We start from the raw sequence: 20,686 nt of genomic DNA, 5'->3' as shown, positions 1-20,686 counted from the left end.
CCCTCTTTTCCCATGACTGAACTATCTATTAACAGGATGGTCCATGTAATTACTCAGTAATTGTTTGGATACTGGACCATGGAAAGATTTACTTGATAGTCAGGACAGATCTAACCAGATTTTTTTTAAAAAGTTGTAGCACTTCTCACTTTATCACTTTTTAGTTTGTAGTGTCTTTACACGTTTGTTTTTTCAGTTTTTGTTTGTCTCTTGGATTTAATAAAGGTTTATACCATTAATATGGAATTTTTATTTGAGGAGGTTTCCCTTGAATGAGAGCAGGGTACACCCACTTTTAGGGAGTGGCTATCCCAATCCATTACTGTTTCTCTTGTTTTATACATTTGATTGGGGTTAAGCCCCAGGATTCCTCCTGTAACCATTAGTAGTATTCGGGTGCTGGCTTGTCCAACACCACGATTCATTTACTTTTTTTCGGTGTGTAACTACATGTATGTCAGTATACGTTTCTCTGTTTATCTGCATCTGTGTCAGTGTATGCACCTGTGTGTCTGTGTAACTGTCACCCCACCACACACACTGTCACCCCCCCCCCCCTTCATCCTGCTACACTCACAATTACTCCTTCAATCCTGTCACTCACCAATGCCATACTCAAAGGAACCTCCCGTAGCTCTGCCATATTCACCCTATCACACTCACCTTCTCTAGCACTGTCACACTCACCCCCCAATCATGTCACACTCATTCGCCATCACTCTGTTACACTCGCCCCCTTTCACACTGCCGCACTCATCCTATCACATTAACCCTTCTAATTCTGCCATACTCATTCCCCCCAACCATGCCACACTCAACCTGTGGGGCATGAATGAGACACACGGAGGTGCTGGGGGGTGTGAATGTGACACATGGAGGGGCTGGGGGTTGAGGCGTATGGGGGTGGCCCAGGGCAATTTTTGCACCGGGGCCCTGTGGTTTCTAGTTACGCCTCTGTCTGATACGGATGATCCCAATTTTGAGTTGGAATTTGATAACTATCATGCAGTTCTTAAAGAGGATAAGGGTAGAGCGTTGTTTGATCCTGACCAAATAAAAAACCCAAGTTAATCTGAATGGGTACAGGTTGCCCATGTGGTAAAATATTCAAAAGCTTAATTATGTAAACTAATGGATAAAGTACTTTGGAATAAATTATGAGTGTCCAAAACTGAATATGCCAAAAAAGTATCTAGAACTTAATATATATAACTATGTATCAGACAAAAATAATTAGATTTATTCAAAACAAGTGCAATATTTAAGAAGATTCTAAGATTGCTCTTGTCAGAACAAGCTTTATTACATTTTAAAAAATATTTGATCTTATAGAAGATTCAAAAAAATCTGGAATACCAGTAGACAGTGATACATTTAAACGATGGAAACAAAGGACAATATACCTTTTTGGCAATGACAATTCTGCTACGTTTACAAACATTGTAAGGCAAGTCTATGATGGATTGATCCTCAGTTGACTCAAATTTAAACCTCAGGGCCTGGTTCAACAGCAGATGGTCTATTATCTGAAGATTCATTAGTTAGAGAAATAGGTAAATATGTCTGTGCAATTTCTTCATTGGAGAGGGCTCAATATTCTTTACAGTATGTTTTCCAGACCAAGAATTTGCTGCTTCTCTGGCCCCTCTTATCTAGAAAAACAAATTTCCAAAGGCTCATGAAACTCAGACAACCCTGATTCTTCTTAAAGAACAGTTGAACATAGAGAACGAAAAGACTATACAGATTCTCATAAAGCAGACTTGTCTATTTTTTTCCATGTCTAGTCTCAAATAACTTCAAATATGTGGATGCTACCCATTGTAAGAGGTTATCAAATGGCGTTCCACACCCTAGCTGTGCAAAGGTAATAATTTTAAGGAGAGATAAATATTTGGTGAATCAGGAAGTGCTAGAATTGGATAAAAAGGGCACAATTACAGTGGGAATTTACAATCTGCATAAGAAAGCCTCTAAATGAACCTTATAACCTGCTACGACTGCTAGGAAGTAAAACAGAACCTGGGTCCACAGGCTTATTGACGTATATAATATATGTCGTCTAAAATATATTAAAGTGATATAATAATTAAGGCCCTATCTGCAGTTATGTGGGTCGTATTTAGTCATATATTATGTGCGCTTAGTGTATTTTCTGCACATCACAAATAAAGAATTAAAAAAAAAAAGGGCACAATTGTGCAAGTTCCTATGACTTTCTCAGAATTTGTAATCCACTTATTTTAATTTAAAAAAAAACCTACAACAAAAAAAACATTTATAAATGGTTTAACCCCAAATTTATGATGATGAGCTAATCCCCTGATTTTCTGCAGGAAGCCTGAGGCTGTGATGAGGAAGCCTTGGACTGGACGCCAGTCAGCTAACGCTCTCAGGATATCAGTAACTTCCCATTCAGAAAACTGTGTGAGAAAGTTATGTAATATTATGCATATTATGCATCACTTTCTCTACTACTCCATAACAGCTTAAACATACAAACTTGAAAGAAAAGAAACAGGCAAAAAAAACAAATCATAAGGCAACTGAGCGTATAAATATAAAGGAAATGCCACTGAAGTCATGTTCGCTTTCTTTGCTGCTCCCAATACAGACAAGTACTAATAATTTTCTCCGGGTTTATAAGTAAATTATTTTTAATTAAAAAAAAAAAAAAAAAAGACGCTTGATTACATTCTGTAAAGAGTTGAAACAAATAAATCTAAATTTTTTCATCGTTTACAACCATTTCAAAATGCTAGATACATTGTTTATGGGACTTATTGATTTAAAACCATTATTTGATCAAGATGAATTTTAAAGATGCTTCTTTTTTGCAAACCAAGATATAGAGAGTGACTATAGTTCTTGTAACCCCCTTTTGCTGTCTCATCATTTTTACCCTCATATGATGATGATGATGATGATGACGATGATGATAGAGTATACTCAAATGCGAAAAAAATTCTAACAGGTCTTCTAGGGAGTTATCATGAATCAATTATGGAAAAATCAACAGATTTTGATTGCTTGTTTGATTCCAAGGTTCAGGATTTAGTAGACTCCTTTCAGAATCAGCTAAGGTTATAATATAGGAAGCATGGGCACCAGGTCCAAGAGCGAATTTTAGATCAGCCATAACATTTCAGGTTCATTGGTGCATGTAAAGGGATTTGGATTCCATACATGCAGCTGTAACTTTGATTTTACATTTTCATATGTACTCGTAACGTGCGGTCAGGTGGATTAGGCCTGTACATTTCTTACTTAACATTTATACATATATGTATATGTACATATACTTTTTGTCAAGGAAAGGAGTATAAGACAATAAATGTGTATAGTTAACTAAGCGTACTCTAGTTCAATGAAAATCCTATTGGCAAACATGTTTCATTTACAGACTATTGAGGGGTATTCGAGTTCAAAGACCTATTTATCCAAAATACTAAAAGCCATGCTGTGTTACTAAAGTATCCCAGATTTTTTAATTCTGGGAGAATATGGAATAATAATAATGATAGACTCAGTTGCCATATTATTGGTTGAAGAAACATTGTATACTACCAAGTTTCTATGCCTGTTACTTGTCTTTAAAGTTTATATGCTTAAACAGTTGCTAAGGTAGAGTAGTAAAGAAAGTGGGACTATAACACTGTCGGTGTGCTTTCGCTTTGGCTTAGAGCCAGCTGTTAAGTAACAAATGTACAGGTCTAATCTACCTGACCACACGTTACCCCTGGCTGACTTGGGGTGCTGTTGCACGGTTAGGTTTGTTGATTTTAAGATGTGGTATTCCTGCTTGAAAAAAAATGTTCCATCGGCACACACACATACATTCTATATAGGGAAATGTTAACAGAAATTCTGCAGATCTTTCACAAATATATATATATGAACCCCCATTATTTGTGCCCTAAAAAACTATTACATTCAGTGAGGTTCATACACACACAAAAAACAAAACTGAGCATACATAGGACATATACATACTATAATAAAAAATAATAAAAATAAATATATATAAATAAATATTCTGCAATATGATATTCTGCAATATTATATATATATATATATATATATATATATATATATATATATATATATATATATCATACTGCATACACTATAAAAGGGGGTTTACCAAATGCAAAGAAAAAAAAAAATATATATATATATATATTTATTTTTTTCTTTGCATTTGGTAAACCCCCTTTTATAGTTTATATATATATATATATATATATATATATATATATATATATATATATATATATATATTTGCTTTTACATTGGTAACCCTCCCTAATCCTCGAAATTAGTGTATGTTTGAATACGCTAATCACACTGTATAGCTCCCTGGCTGAGACTAGTCAGAGTTGCTATTCACAGAGATTGCGCAGTGGCACCATTTACCCAGGCACGTAACCCACGCTCCATCCAAGACCACTTCCCTGTGAGTGGCAGCGGGATCAGCCAATCGCCTCCTTCCCCGGTCTAATCCCGCCCCTTTGCTATCCCTCTCTTTATCTGCTGTTCGTTCATAACCCTTATATTTCCGTTTCCATAGTACACAGTACACGCTCTTCCCTCATTTATTGTATAAACCAAGATTTATTTTTAATTTTACTCTGTCAGGCAACCTGATGCCCCGGAAGCCAAGCACCACTGGGCGGCGCCATGTTGGCTATTATTGCCCGTAGGGGGGGCGTGTCAATGGCTTGTAGCCCCTCCCACTCCCTGTGTGAGCGTGTTGGGAGGAGCTGAGTGGATACAATGTATGTGTTCCTCCGCTGTCACTGCTGTGGGGAGTACCTGGCTCTGCCGATCAGCTGCAGCCCTCACTCAGGCTAGGAGGAGGAGGAGAGCAGCAGAGGTGACAGTCCAAGGACAAGGCAGGCTGCAATATAACACTGCTGGGGCTAAAACCAGGCATCATACCCCCTCTGCATCCTATAGGAAATAATTTATTGCCCCTAGAGCTAAATATTTATTAATTGCTACAAAATGCCCCTGGCTCGCAGCTTCTCAGTCACCTCCCTCACTGGCCTGGAGGACTGGGATGATGACCTGAACCTAGAGAACTCCATGCTCTTTGAGGTGGCCTGGGAAGTGGCTAATAAAGGTGAGTGGGGGGCTACCCTCTCAATGAGCTGCCCTTGGGTTATGGTGTGTGGGTTAGGCCTGGCCTCAGGGGGGGGGGGGGGGTGTAATGGATTGGCAGCATCAGGTTAGATATATTTCTAACACCACATCTCTCACCTGTTGTAATGTTAAAAAAAAAAAGAAAATGGAAATATTTATATTGCATTGTTTCTTAAAAGGGTTACTCCAAGCACCATGACCACTTCTGCTTTTAAAGTAATCATGGCAGCAGGAACCTGCTGCTGGCTACAGATGTAATTAGTTTTCTCTCCTTCCGTACAGTAACTCACCTTCTCTGGGCATTGATGTAGATTTTTCTTCTTCTTTTTTTTTTTTTAATTTGCTCTCCCCATTACTACCCATCTCTAAGCGCATGCATGCGTTCTGACTTGGTAGCATGGTACAATCAAATGCTTCTCTATGAGAAGCATTTTGTTGGACCCGAGCGGGCAGCTGTGTTGGCGACAGAGGTGTGGGGAGCTTTGCCCAGTGCTGGATTTCATGTAAGTTTGTACTTGAATTGCCTAATAAGGGGAAAAGGACCTAGTTAATAATGCCCAGTAAGGCATCGTAAACTTAAAAATATATTTTATATAAAGGGTCAAAGTAACCCTATAATGAGGGTTCAACAGTACAAATTGATCTCATTCAATCACAAACATAGAATGGCCCAGAGCATAAGGTATGTTACATTCCACGTATCAAAAAAGAAATCCATAAATACACACAAACACACTGGTAGAATGAATGTTTGATGGAAAAAAAAATTGTGGTGTAGAACCAATCTTACCTGTAGGGGCCCTCTTAGATATAAGGTATCCTCATTGCATATAGACAAAAGCTTCACTGATGTCACAGAAGTGTTACCTGTATATATGCATCTTGTATATCATTTGTACAATTCACCTTCCTGTAGTGTAACTGAACACTTGTTTGTATCATCCTTGTGTGTTGTGCAGCAACTTAGAAACAGCACTGGACATAGTATCTGTGTACCTTGCCATTTGCAAATGTCAGTTGTGTAGTTTAATATAATCCTCTAATTTAGCACAGCGATAAAACTTGTGTAACAACAAACCTGACATTTTTCCATACCAAAAAAATCATGCTCTGATACAAAATAATTTGGACATAGTATATTGTACAGTAAACCTTAGACAGGATGTGAACACATACATTCTAACGTTTCAGTATTCTGTTGACATTCTAAATCTCATGGGAGCCTGATAAAGAAAACTGTCCATTTTCTGTCTGCCTTCTTCTTATGTGAATTTCATAGTGCTAATACATATCCTACCAACAGTTTGAATTGTTGCTTCTCTTTGGATTAGAGCCAGTTGTTGAGTAAGTAGTGTACATGCAGACTGGGCCTGATCACCCATGCTGCACCTTTACCTGGCAGGACTAGGTTGTAGGGTTTATTATGTTGTGTTCCTGCTTGTAGTAAATCAATAGACATGTTCTTGCATTAGCCAACACACTTTAACCCTTTAAGGACCAAACTTCTGGAATAAAAAGGAATCACGACATGTCATGTGTCCTTAAGGGGTTAAGCACGTGCACACACATTTCATACAGGTAAAATCAGGGACACTGCAGATGCTTCACACCATGCTGTTTCGATATCAATGTCCAAATCCTGTCCTGTTACTCTTTAAAGTCGTGATTATATACAGTAAAATACATTACTGATCTGTATTTTATCAGTACCGCAAGTAATATGGTTTAAATGATACAATAAATTATCCAGATTATTAAAGGAGGCATCCTTTACATTCATTATGCTGTCAATGATGGACAAAAAACTGATTCGGAAAAGATAGTGGATACTCATTTGCCGAGAGTCCATTCAGAAACTCATGGATTTGGTGCTTTGCGTCTAATAGGACTATTCGCTAAACTCCAAAAGTTGTGGTTATGGCTGAGTTGGGGAATTCCTCCAGATTAGCTATTTTTGCCTTTTGGTTATTCATTCGGTTTTAATTAACGAACAAATTAAGCATTTAGTCACAAAATTTTAGTGAATAAACCTGAGTGTCCTTTGCATTCAATGTTCTTCTCAAACAAATAGCATATCTGAACATCATTGAAACGATACAATTACTTTTATATATAAACCCTAAATTGTATAGCCTTATAGGGAGCCTAGAGTCCAAAAATAACAATTTGTTTTTCGAGACTGTAATTCCTTACTGTCAACCCCTTTTTTTTAATTCCTTACTGTCAACCCCTTTTTTTTTTGCTATTTAAAAAAAAAAAAAAAAAATCCTTATTTAGGCACCCTTTATACCATTTGTTATCACTGTCCGCCTGCCTTTCCTGTGTAAAATTATAATAAATAAAGTTTATTCACCATGCTGAGACTAGAGATGTCCCGAACGGTTCGCCGGGAACTGTTCGCCAGCGAACATGCAATGTTCGCGGCGAACACACGCGATGTGTTGGTCCGCCCCCTATTACGTCATCATTGAGTAAACTTTGACCCGGTACCTCACAGTCAGCTGACACATTCTGGGAGGGAGGGTCTGCTGCTGATTGGCTGGAATGTGTCTGCTGACTGTGAGGTACCGGGTCAAAGTTTACTCAATGATGACGTAATAGGGGGCGGACCAACACATCGCGTGTGTTCACCACGAACGCGAACATTGCATGTTCGCCGGCGAACCGTTCGGGACATCTCTAGCTGAGACTCCTCTTTCACAACTTATAGTTGCTCGTCCGGTGATGTCAGCAATGTAAGCTGACATCACTTTCTATCTCTTTTAATCCATTGCTGCTGATAGAGATGCAGTGGATTGCAATTAAGCATGTGCAGCCAATTGCTGCACTACTCCAGCTTTTTCTAACCACGTTTCCAGCACCAGGACTCCTCCGCAACATTCGCCTTCGAAGACATCAGCATGCCTGCTAATGTCTTCTGTGATCTCCTCCAATACAATGCCATACCCACGCATGCCCAAGTGCAGCATTTCTCCAGTCAAATGCTGCCATCAGCAGCATTTGTTTGGAGGACATTTTCACTCTGTTCTTGAGGTGAAAGTGCCTCTAGTGGTTGCCACAAGAGGTGCATTGTACCCTGCGATGTAAAATGTCTTACATGCTGGATTAAAACGAAAGGACCACAGCACCCTTCATTGAGATGGAGTGATCTGGGTGACTTTAGTGTCCTTTAAGGCGGTTATCAATTTATTACATTTTATTCTTTTGTTTAAAAACTACTTACCCAAGATACTTACATTGAGATTTTCCTCAATGTATGATTACTAAGATCATATACCTGTATGCCATTTATTGGTCCCAAATTTAACTTGGAACACATACAATTAAGCATTAATGGCCATTGCAGCTACATTTTGTTTGCAGATGTTTTCTGGACCTTTAACTGGTGGCAAATGTTCCGAATGTTGTATTACTTTTGCTGAGGTCGGAAGGCGACTCACTTCATTTTTTAAATTTGGGATGTTAGTGGTGTATATAGAATAATGGAAAGCTGAAGTGAGCATTCTGCACTGTAAATGTGGTTATGAAATAGAAAAAAAGTCAAATGAACATCATTGATATCAAAATGATAGATGGTGTGACTCCGTTTCCCTTTCATCTCCCTGCTCTGTTCCCTCTCTCACCGTTAAGTGATGCGGGGCTGGAGTTACGTCATATTCCAGCTCCCGGCATAACTGGAGGGGACGCGAGGCAGCAGAGCAAAAATATTACAGCTTCCTCGCCCCCTACACTCTGTCAGCCGCCCTTCAGCTCTCCATGAACCCGGACGCCAGTCAGTTCGTGGGGCTGAACGGGCTCACAAATGTATCTATTTTTGCTTGCAAGCAGTATATTTCCAGTGTTTGTAATGTCAATATTTCACATCGAGCATCTATGTGTATGTATTCCATTCAGATGCCTCAAAAGCCAGTTAATGGTAAATTCCTGTGTTGCTTCGAGGCACATGACCCATTTATAAAGCTTCAATGTCGATCAGCCTCAGTTATTGATGAAACAAAACTCAATTAGAAGACGATTGTCTTGTTCTACAATGTGATTTCTGGCCAAGAGACCAAGACAATCTGAAAATGAAGAAATTAAGTAGCCTGTAGGCGTGGAGTAACGTACTTTTATTAATGGTGTAATTTGTTATACCCGGTAAATTGTAATAAATGTTGTCTTGCCATCTCTATTAGATTGGTCATTTCCAAACGGGAGTGTGTGTCAAAAGCTTTATCATTTTAACAACTGTAAAACCAGTTAATTCACAGTCAATAACAGGCTGCAATAAGCAGAATCATACTGGTAATTTGCAGGTTTAAATAATACTCGTTTTTATTTGTCTTCAGAACACATTTAATCTTGGTTCTGCCCAAATATCTCTCGTATGCTGGGTTTTTACTAAATGTTTAATATAAATTATAAGGAAAATCGGGACTACTAATTGTAGAGAATCCCAATGAAGTTGTTTTGAGGACTGGAGTCCTTGAGTTCCGTCTTACCTTAAGGTGGTAATTTTTTTAAAATGGTTTAACACCTAGGCTGGACCCCAGGTACCCTTCCGCAAATGCCTTCTGCTTCCTCTGGCTGGTGTAAGAAAGCAATAGGGGTAACCATGGGCGCTGGTGATGTTCTCAGACTGTCACTGGCCGCCCATTATTAGTATGCATGCAGGATTGGGGAAGGAAGAACAGAAGGAAGGCGTTGGGTTAGGACCGCACTGCAGCTTGTGAGTGCATTGCAATAATTGTAGCCTACTTTCCACATTAATTTTCTAAATAATTAAAACCTGGAAAACTGATAACCGCTGGCGTACAGCATCGTTTACTATGCAGAATCACTTTTTTTAATTTTATTCCTGTAAGTACTTGTTACTGAGGGGCAGTTTTGACCAACACTCTCAAACCAGCTTGGTCCAAATTGGAAAAAGTGACATAATTGTTAAAGGACCACTCTAGTGCCAGGAAAACATACTCGTTTTCCTGGCACTAGAGTGCCCTGAGGGTGCCCCCACCCTCAGGGTCCCCCTCCCGCCCGGCTCTGGAAAGGGGAAAAGGGGTAAAACTTACCTTTTTCCAGCGCTGGGCGGGGAGATCTCTGCCTCCGATCCTCCTCTGTTCCGCCCCGTCGGCTGAATGCGCACGCGCGGCAAGAGCTGCGCGCGCATTCAGCCGGTCGCATAGGAAAGCATTTACAATGCTTTCCTATGGACGCTTGCGTGCTCTCACTGTGATTTTCACAGTGAGAATCACGCAAGCGCCTCTAGCGGCTGTCAATGAGACAGCCACTAGAGGATTTGGGGGAAGGCTTAACCCATTAATAAACATAGCATAAACTGCTATGTTTATAAAAATATGGGTTAACCCTAGCTGGACCTGGCACCCAGACCACTTCATTATGCTGAAGTGGTCTGGGTGCCTAGAGTGGTCCTTTAATGCTTCCACAATAGCACAAGCAGCAATAGGTTGAGGGTGTCAGCTGAGCTTTCTCAGCATATCATTGCCACTTATTGCTGCAATGAGTTAGTATGGCAGATGCAGAGTTTAACTATACCTCCAGTAGACGATAAAGCTGTGTGTGGCTGAGGACTATTAAGAAATGGTTTAACACTAAACTGTCGGATGGTACCAAGGGACACAATATGATGAAGTGGGTATGGTACCTGGAGAGATCATTTTAATTCTGGAATGTGAATTCAGCCAAAGAAGGGGTTGTTCCTTGGCACCAGGTAGAACTCTCCTAAATATTTTAATATCAAACCAGGGAATGAGGCACTCTATAAGAACTACAGATCTGATGATTATGTTGCTTGGAGCATCCTTTCAGGTTTTGCATGTGTTTGTCATTGATAAGACCTATGCTGGCTTCTTCATGTATCAGTTTTTTAAAAAAATTTGTGTTATTTGTTTATTATGTATAACAAGTTCTCCATTACTATTTATCTTAAAACTTCTCTAACAAAGCAACTTAATTATATATATATATATATATATATATATATAGATATAGATATAGATATAGATATATAATTAGTTTTTGATTTGCTTCAATTCGATGTTTAGTTAAAATACCATTTTGACATCCCGCTTATTCAGAAGAACATAGCTCATACCTCCAAATATCCAACAGAGAAGACATCAAACACCTTTTCATGGTTCCCACCATGATCACAAGTCTGTCCAATAAATCTTCTGATTCCAAGCAGTTTCCATATCTTCAGTCTCGATAATACAAACTACTCACTAAAAATGTAACTTTTATGTTGGTGCTTTTTAAAGTAATATAAGGCGCACGGTCAACTGTCCCTTCTGTTCCCACGTGTCTTCATGCATGCTTTATTTAGTATTTCATTTAATGTTTCACACTGACATAGAAGACTGTGCTCTAATTATCCAGTTGGCATATCAATAGCAAAATAATATTTTTGTTTGTACCTGTGAGTAATAAATGAATCTTGGCAGTTTCATTTATTCCTTGTAAACGACCAGGTCTGATTATCAGGCATAGGCAACCTTCGCCACTCCCAGATGTTTTGAACTACACCTCCCATGATACGTTGTTGGCATTATGGGTGTAAGAGCATTATGGGGGGATGTAGTCCACAACATCTGGAGTGCCGAAGGTTGCCTACCCTTGGACCAGGATATTCTGCAGTTCTCTGTAACCAGTAAACAAAACATCGAGGTAGTGAGCGCCTAATTTAAATGAGATTGTAATTGGGACATTTCATAAGAAAATGTCCCAGTGTCCAAGTGATTGCAAAATTCAAAGGAATGTTGATATGCCAAAACCTGCAAACAGTGAGCTGGCAGTCAAAGTAAGAATTCCTTATACTTTACAATGGATGGGGCATTTTGGTTTAAAAAAAAAAAAAAAAAGCCTTTCTAAGCGATATACAGAGATTAATGATTAAAACTATATCTGTGATGTAATTCCAGTAAAATACAAGTTTAGCAGGCTAAGATTGCCACAAGGCATATGTATGTATATGTGTTTGTAGTATCAGTTAGTTAATTACACGTAGCTAAGATACTGTTATCACTGTACTGACCAGGTGCAGGAATGTAAGAACTGGAATTACGCGTCCCTCTCCTTTGTATCAGATGAGCCACGTGGTTAGACCGGATGGATGAGTTTAGACTCTATTTATTAAATAGGTTAAGGGTATGTGTGGGTGTAGTTAATTGTGGGAGGAGCTACAGTGCTATATAAGGAATGTACTCTATGTATTCAGTACTCAGACTTTGCTGTATTTTGGTGACGCTAGTCCCTCTGAGTCCCGATCGGTGATCCAATAAAGAATCTCTTCCTTCCTGAAGAAACCTGTGTCCATCTCTCTGTGCTTGGCTTCCGTCAGTTTCTCCGGTATCATTTGGTGCATTGGCCGGGAAGCTCATCGTTCAACGGTAGCTGAGAGGCAGAGGCGTGAGACGGTCTATCTTTGCCCACGTTCTCTACGGCTGCACCCCTGAACTTCTGCGTGGACCTCCCTTCGTCTCGGCGCCACTGGTCTGTTGTCCAGGAGATCATCGGCCTCTACGTGAGAAGTGCTGGGGTGTCCCCGTCGATGAGTGTGAACTCAGGTTCAGGAACGAGGAGGTAAGATAACTGCTGTTTTAGACGGCAGGACCCGCTAGGGGTATACCGATTGTGCGGTAGGCCCAAAGGGGTTTTTGAATCTGTGTATCTGCCCCCTCTGTCGGAGGGAAGGAGCGAAGGCGCACCGCTCGATCGAACGCTCTTTAGTCAGACCGTTTGATTTGGTTAGTCAGGCGGGGTCCTGGTGTAAATAGCCCTAGCCGGACACCGGTGTCTTGTCTAGACTAGCGTTCTAGGGTGTATATTACGTTCGCTAGGTCGGAGGGACCGGGAGACTAAGCGGCGCCTGTGTAAATTCGGTTCGCTAGTTCTCATCCTATCTGGGCTAAGTGGGAAGGCGTGTAAATTTGGAACCCACTAGACTTTTGATAGTGCGACTAAGAGGCGCCTGTGTAAATTCGGTTCTCTAGCTCGCTATATATGTGGTGATTGGGCAGTGTGGCTAACCAAAACGGGTGTATATAGTTTTAGGTAGTCCATTCAAGGTACTGGCCAATAGTTTAGTTGGGAATTGTAAATGTGTTAACGATTGTTTTAGTAAAGTGTATATCTTGTTAGATAGCGCGAGCTCAGCCGTCTAGCGAGAGTGTTAATAGTGTGTTGCTGTATTATAGTGCACGGTACCATAACCCTGTATATTTACTGACATTGTATAATAAGTACTAATCATTGTCGTCCATTGCATGTTTAACACCATAACCACTAATAATTGTATTGTGACCTTAACTTGTGCTTTGACCTATGCTAACCGTACTGTAACCGCTATTTGTAAAAGACGATGTTACTGGGGTGTGTTATAGACGGGTAATTCGTATATAGAGAATTATAGCGTGGGTGACTGTATAGTTACGCCAAAGGGCATAATATTGATTATATAGTGACTGGTGTAACAGCTGTGTGTGTACGGGAATTCCCTGAGTGTTTATTGTTATTGTGTACGTTTCACTTGGTAACCGTACCACGTGGTGCTGTTGCCAGAGGAAACGGGTGTGACTGTTGAATAGTACGCGTGTATAGTATTCGTTGTCGACGACGTTCCATTGTTAAGTATGGGTGCGTCGCAGTCAACGATTCCGGATCCCTTAGGTTGTATGGTGAAGAATTTTAAAAAGGGATTTAAAATTTGTGATTTTGGGGTAAAGATGTCTCCTGTGCGTTTAGTTACTTTGTGTACTAGAGAGTGGCCTACTTTGGTTGCGGCATGGCCGCCACGTGGCAGTTTGGATCCAACTCTGGTACAGCGCTTACACGTGGCTGTATCGGGTAGGCCTGAACTTTACGGCCAGTTTCCTTATATTGACTGTTGGAGACAGGCCGTAAATGACTCGCCAAAATGGCTCCAGACATGCCACGAGGAGCAGTGTCGCCTCATGGTAGCTAGGACTTGCTCGTCCACTAGGACTGGTGTTAGGCCCATTTTGGACACGCCCCCTGAGTCCGAGATCCCTTTGCCGCCCCCTTACTTTCCGTTAAGAAGAAGTGACGCAAACGCAGGAAGCCCTGCACCCCTCCCCTCATTACCCTCATCCACTTCCGCTTCCTCCTCCAGTACAGGATCCACCCCCCCTCGTACTAAATCTCCCCTTCCGGAACCAGAACCCACCCCCATTAGAAACGAATATCCTGATTTGGCGCCACTTCAGACTTCCGGTCAAGCTTCATCTAGCTCGACCCGAAGTGTTTTATTTACAACCTTTTCCCAAAACCAACCTCCCACATCCCCATACCCTATCTCTCCCCGACCGGAACCCATGACTGACGCCTCTCTACGTAGCCCCATCCAAACCCGACAGTTGACTGGTGCCCAACAATTAAAGCATTATCAGATGCCTCTTCGCCTAAATCCCGGGTCAGCTTATATCGATGCCGCAGGTCAAATGGCACACGCTGACCCAGTCTTCGTATATGTCCCATTTACCACTACCGACCTTTTAAACTGGAAGACCCATAATTCCTCGTATACTGAGAAACCACAAGCCATGACTGATCTGTTCACCTCAATAGTACAGACGCATAATCCGACATGGGCTGATTGCCAGCAGTTACTAATGACTTTATTTAACAATGAGGAAAGGACAAGAATAAATCAAGCAGCCATTAAAGCATTAGAAGATAGAGCCCGTGCTTTGAACCAAGCTAATCCAGCAGCATGGGCCGCGACACACTATCCCAACACCGATCCCGATTGGAACGTAAATGGTGCTGATATGGTTCAACTCAGAGCCTATAGAGACGCTATAATTGCTGGCATGAAAGCCGGAGGAAAGAAGGCTATTAATATGTCAAAGACAGTTGAGGTGATTCAGAAAAGCGATGAAGCGCCCAGTGTCTTTTATGACCGATTATTGGAGGCATACCGCTTGTATACCCCCTTTAATCCGGAAGACGCAGACAATTCCCGAATGGTGAACTCCGCCTTTGTCAGCCAAGCTTACGGAGATATTAAGCGCAAGCTACAAAAGCTAGAAGGGTTTGCAGGTATGTCAATCACCCAACTAATGGAGGTAGCAAATAAGGTGTATATGAATAGGGAAACAGAAAGCAAGAAAGAGGAGGAGCGCAAGATGCGTAGAAAGGCTGATATGCTAGCGGTAGCAATCGCAGGCGTAGATAAACGGGGCCCAGATAGAGGCGATAGTAGATGGAATAGGGAGCCTTTGAGTAGGAATCAGTGCGCGTATTGCAAGGAAGAAGGGCATTGGAGGAACGAGTGTCCACAAAGAGAACAGTCTGAGAGAGACAGACCTAGGTCAGGTTACGGAAACTTTAGAGGCAGAGCGAGAGGTAGAGGAGGCCCCGGAGGGAGTAATGGTTATAGAGGGAGTAATGGGAACAGAGGAAGTGTTAGGGAAGACAGGTATATTCCAGCAGCGCAAAGGTCCCGCGATAGAGAAGGTAGGGACTTTGTAGGATTGGCTGACACGGTCATGGAGGACTATTGATACCGACCGGGCTCCATCCCCCTTGGTCGAGCGGAGCCTATGGTCGATGTATCAATAGGGGGAAAAAGGAGTGCGTTCATGATCGACACTGGTGCTGAACATTCAGTGGTGACTAATCTAGTTGCTCCTCCATCTGGAAGGACTATTACTGTGATAGGAGCAACTGGAAGAAGTGCTGAAAAACCGGTTCTTAAAAGTCGACTCTGTACATTGGGAGGCCACGTAGTAAAACACCAATTCCTTTATATGCCTGAATGTCCAGTCCAATTGCTGGGACGTGATATGCTATCAAAATTACAAGCGCAGATTACGTTCCTACCAAATGGAACAACATCTTTAAAGTTTAATGGACCTTCAGGTATTATGACTTTATCCGTACCAAAGGAAGAAGAGTGGCGACTTTATACAGTGTTGACTAGCCAAAACCCTAGGAGTGATGAGACATTGTTTAACATACCAGGAGTTTGGGCAGAGAACAACCCACCAGGACTGGCCCGCAATATTCCACCAATAAAAATTGAACTGAAACATGGGGTTTATCCAGTGAGCCTAAGACAATATCACATCCCGCAGAAGGCTAAGAAGAACATTCAATCTTATCTGGATAAGTTCATACGGTATGGTATCCTAAAATTCTGTACTTCCCCCTGGAACACCCCATTGCTGCCTGTTCAAAAGCCCGGTACAGATGAGTATCGACCTGTACAGGACTTAAGAGCAGTCAATGATGCGGTTGTTAGCATACATCCAGTTGTACCCAATCCATATAACCTGCTTGCTTTAATTCCGGGCGGGGCTACTTACTTCACAGTCTTAGATCTCAAAGATGCCTTCTTTTGCCTCCGAATTGCCACAGAAAGTCAATGTATTTTCGCTTTCCAATGGGAGAACGCTGTAACGGGCTCAAAACGCCAAATGACTTGGACAAGACTGCCCCAAGGGTTTAAAAATTCACCTACCCTATTTGGTTCAGCCCTAAGTCAAGATCTATTGGATTTCGAGTCCATCCCAGGAGAGTGTGTATTGTTACAGTATGTAGATGACTTGTTGATAGCAGCGGTTACAAAAGAAAAATGTCAGCAAGCAACGCACGATCTACTACATATTCTCTGGAAGGCAGGATACAAGGTGTCCAGGAAGAAGGCTCAGTTGTGTTTGCCAACTGTCAAGTATCTGGGATTCCATATCTCTGAAGGTCAAAGGATTATGGGGCCAGAGAGAAAAGAAGCTGTCTGCCAAATACCAATACCCAAGAATAGAAGACAAGTGCGAGAATTCTTGGGGGCAGCAGGCTTCTGTAGGATATGGATTCCCAGCTATGCGATACTGGCAAAACCTCTGTACGCAGCCATCAAAGGTACAGAGCACGACCCCTTCTTATGGACCCAAGAACAGCAAACGGCATTTGAAGATGTGAAGAAGGCTTTGATGAGTGCCCCAGCATTAGGTCTACCTGATCACACACGACCATTCTACTTATACGTACATGAGCAAAGAAGAATGGCTGTGGGAGTATTGACACAGTACTTGGGATCATGGCAAAGACCTGTTGCCTACATGTCTAAGCAACTGGATGCAGTGGCCAGCGGACTTCCACCTTGTCTAAGAGCAGTAGCTGCAGCCGCCCTGCTAGTAGCTGAAGCCGATAAACTCACTCTGGGTCAAGAACTTTATGTACGAGTCCCACATGCAGTACAGACGTTGTTGGATTACAAAGGAAATCATTGGTTTAGTAATAGCCGTATGACCAAGTATCAAGCAATGTTGTGTGAAAACCCAAGAGTGCATTTAGAGACTGTAAACACCTTAAATCCAGCTACCCTTTTGCCACAACCTACTGAAAGTCAACATGATTGTTTGGAAGTAATGGATGAAGTATTTTCAAGTAGACCAGATCTTCGTGATTTTCCCATCCAGAACCCCGATGTTCAATATTACACCGACGGCAGTAGTTATGTGAAAGAAGGGATCCGCTATGCAGGATATGCAGTGACAACAATAGACAAGGTGATAGAAGCTCGGCCACTGGCGAAAGGAACATCAGCACAAAAGGCAGAATTAATAGCACTAACACGAGCGTTACAATTGGCTGAAGGTTTAAGAGTGAATATCTATACGGACTCTAAGTATGCGTTTTTAACCACTCATGCCCACGGAGCTTTGTATAAAGAAAGAGGACTACTGAATTCAGAAGGCAAAGAAATCAAGTACGCAGCTGAAATCCTACAACTATTGGAAGCAGTGTGGGAGCCGAAAGAAGTCGGTATCATACATTGTCGAGCGCATCTGAGAGGAGATGGTGATGTAACCAAGGGAAATCGGATGGCAGATAGTGCAGCTAAGCGTGCTGCTGAATCAGGAAGACAGGAGTATGTGGGGCATATAGCTGCTCTTATACCAACTCCACTGTCTCAATGGACTCCAGTTTATACAGCTCAAGAAGAGGAGTGGTTAAAGACTGAACCGGGAAAGTATTTGGAGAACAAGTGGTATCAGCTAGAAGATGGAAGAATAGTTATACCAGCATCACTAGCAGTAGAAATTGTCCAGAACTATCATAATGGGACACATTCTGGGAGAGACAGTACAGAAGAATCTCTCAGGAAACATTTCTACATACCAAGATTGTCCAACTTGACTCAGGCCATTGTACGCAGATGTGTAACGTGTGCTAAGAATAATGCAAGACAAGGACCAGTAAAGCCACCAGGAGTCCAGTTTATGGGGGGACTCCCCATGTCCGATCTACAAATAGACTTTACAGTAATGCCTAAATCGGGTGGACATCGTTACCTGTTGGTAATTGTGTGCACCTATTCAGGCTGGGTAGAAGCATGTCCTACTCGTACAGAGAAAGCAGGAGAAGTTGTAAGATTCCTGCTACGAGAAATAATACCCCGATATGGACTACCCTGTTCTATAGGATCGGACAATGGTCCAGCTTTTGTTCATCAGTGCCTACAACAACTGACTCATATGCTTGGTATAAAGTGGAGGCTTCATACTGCATATAGACCCCAGAGTTCTGGTAAGGTAGAGAGAATGAATAGAACTATAAAGAACCAGTTGGCTAAAATGTGTCAGGAAACCCAACTTAAGTGGAACGTTCTCTTACCCATAGCTTTATTGCGAATCCGCAGTACCCCTACCAGAAGGATGGGCCTCTCTCCTTTTGAAATCATGTATGGGCGACCACCTCCCGTACTTGGTAACTTAAGGGGGGACTTGAGTCAGTTGGGAGAAGGAATTACCCGGCAGCAGGTTGTAGAGTTGGGTAAGACTATGGAGGAGGTACAGAAATGGGTACAAGATAGATCACCTGTGAATATTTATCCCCCTGTTCATAGTTATCATCCAGGAGACCAAGTGTGGATTAAAGAGTGGAATAATGTACCGTTAGGGCCCAAGTGGAGAGGTCCTTATGTTGTTCTTTTGTCTACCCCTACAGCGATAAAAGTAGCCGAAGTGACTCCGTGGATACATCACTCCAGGGTTAAGCCAGCAGCAGTTGATTCTTGGCAAGTTACAGCAGATCCAGAGAATCCCTGCAGGATCCGGTTGAAACGCACTACTCAGTCGGAGTAACGAGGAATTATTGTGGATTACAAATTTTATTGTTACAGGTGTGAGTGAGAAGGCCATAATAAAGCCTGTCCGCTTACCATCACATAGTGTATAAGCCAGGAAAGTCTCGAAGGGACACCTGTGAAGACGAGCAGAACTCCATTCCCTGCAGCCCTCACATCCTGGAAGCTGAGGTTCCATCGCACGGACGAAGACTGAGGATGACGGCGAAAGATGTGCTTTTGATTGTGTTTATTTATATGTGTTTTTATATTCAGGAAGGTAGAGGTACCGACACTCCTAGCTGTGAGGTATGCATTAAGACTACGAGAACAGGTAACCATATTTCCCAAACCCTAATTTGGCATTCACAGTACGAGTGTAAAGGAGAGGTATCAAAATGTAGATACCTAAATATAGACTATAGTGTGTGCCATTTAGGAGTAGGAGAACCTAAGTGCTTCAGTCCAGAGTATCAACCTCGTACAATTTGGTTGACTCTCAGGAATGGAGATCCTCAGGGGACCCTAATTAATAAGACGGTGTTAGAATCCGTACATTCTTCGGGTGTTCTGCTATTTGATGCATGTAAGGCGATATCAAGTGGTAGAAAACCGTGGAATGTATGTGGGGATCTTAGATGGGAGAGGACGTATGGGTCTAATGATAAATATATTTGTCCCAGTAGTAAAAATAAATATGTGAGTCCTAGATGCCCAAATAAAGACTATAACTTTTGTCCATATTGGTCTTGTGTGGGGTGGGCGACTTGGGGACAGACAGTAGATAAAGACATGATAGTGACTAAGTTGCCGACTAGCCCATATTGTAAGTCTATGGAATGCAACCCAGTCCATATACTTATTAATAACCCCGACAAGTTCTTAGATAAGTATGGAAATTTATTTGGGTTTCAAATATACGGGACGGGTTTAGATCCTGGGACAATATTATTTATAGGGATAGAGACTGATACGGTATCCTCCCAGACTCATCAAGTATACCATTCCTTTTATGAAGAGATGAGTATAGATAATAAAATCCCCCATAGCGCTAAAAACCTGTTCATAGACCTAGCTGAAAGTATTGCCGGTAGTCTTAATGTTACCAACTGCTATGTGTGTGGAGGTACTAACATGGGAGACCAATGGCCTTGGGAAGCAAAGGAGGTAATGTCCGGTTCTGAGGCAGTTGACCAACTAATATCTACACAAGCCGATTATCATATGAGTGTTAGAGGTAAATCTGAGTGGAGATTAAAGACCTCCATCATAGGTTATGTTTGCATAGCAAGGAAAGGAATAATGTATAATACTTCTGTAGGAGAATTAACTTGTCTAGGGCAAAAAGCTTATGATGATGATACAAAGAATACAACTTGGTGGTCGGCTTCAAATGTCTCAGAACCATCAAACCCGTTTGCTAGATACGCCAATTTAAAGGACGTGTGGTTTGAT

The 20,686-nt window shown here is 41.6% G+C and overlaps 1 protein-coding gene across 1 annotated transcript in view; it reads left to right on the top strand.

The window, feature by feature from the left end:
- The first annotated feature begins 4,747 nt into the window (after positions 1 to 4,747).
- The window catches only part of GYS1 (glycogen synthase 1), a 68,805-nt gene continuing 52,866 nt past the window's right edge, over positions 4,748 to 20,686 (top strand). The window contains exon 1 of the mRNA XM_063436699.1: positions 4,748 to 5,125. Coding sequence (XP_063292769.1) covers positions 5,008 to 5,125 — 118 coding nt within the window. The 5' untranslated portion in view covers positions 4,748 to 5,007. The remainder of the gene's footprint in view (positions 5,126 to 20,686) is intronic.

This window comes from Pelobates fuscus, chromosome 11 (assembly GCF_036172605.1).
Source record: "Pelobates fuscus isolate aPelFus1 chromosome 11, aPelFus1.pri, whole genome shotgun sequence".
Classification (NCBI taxonomy): Eukaryota; Metazoa; Chordata; class Amphibia; order Anura; family Pelobatidae; genus Pelobates; species Pelobates fuscus.
This window is presented reverse-complemented; position numbering and strand designations above follow the sequence as displayed.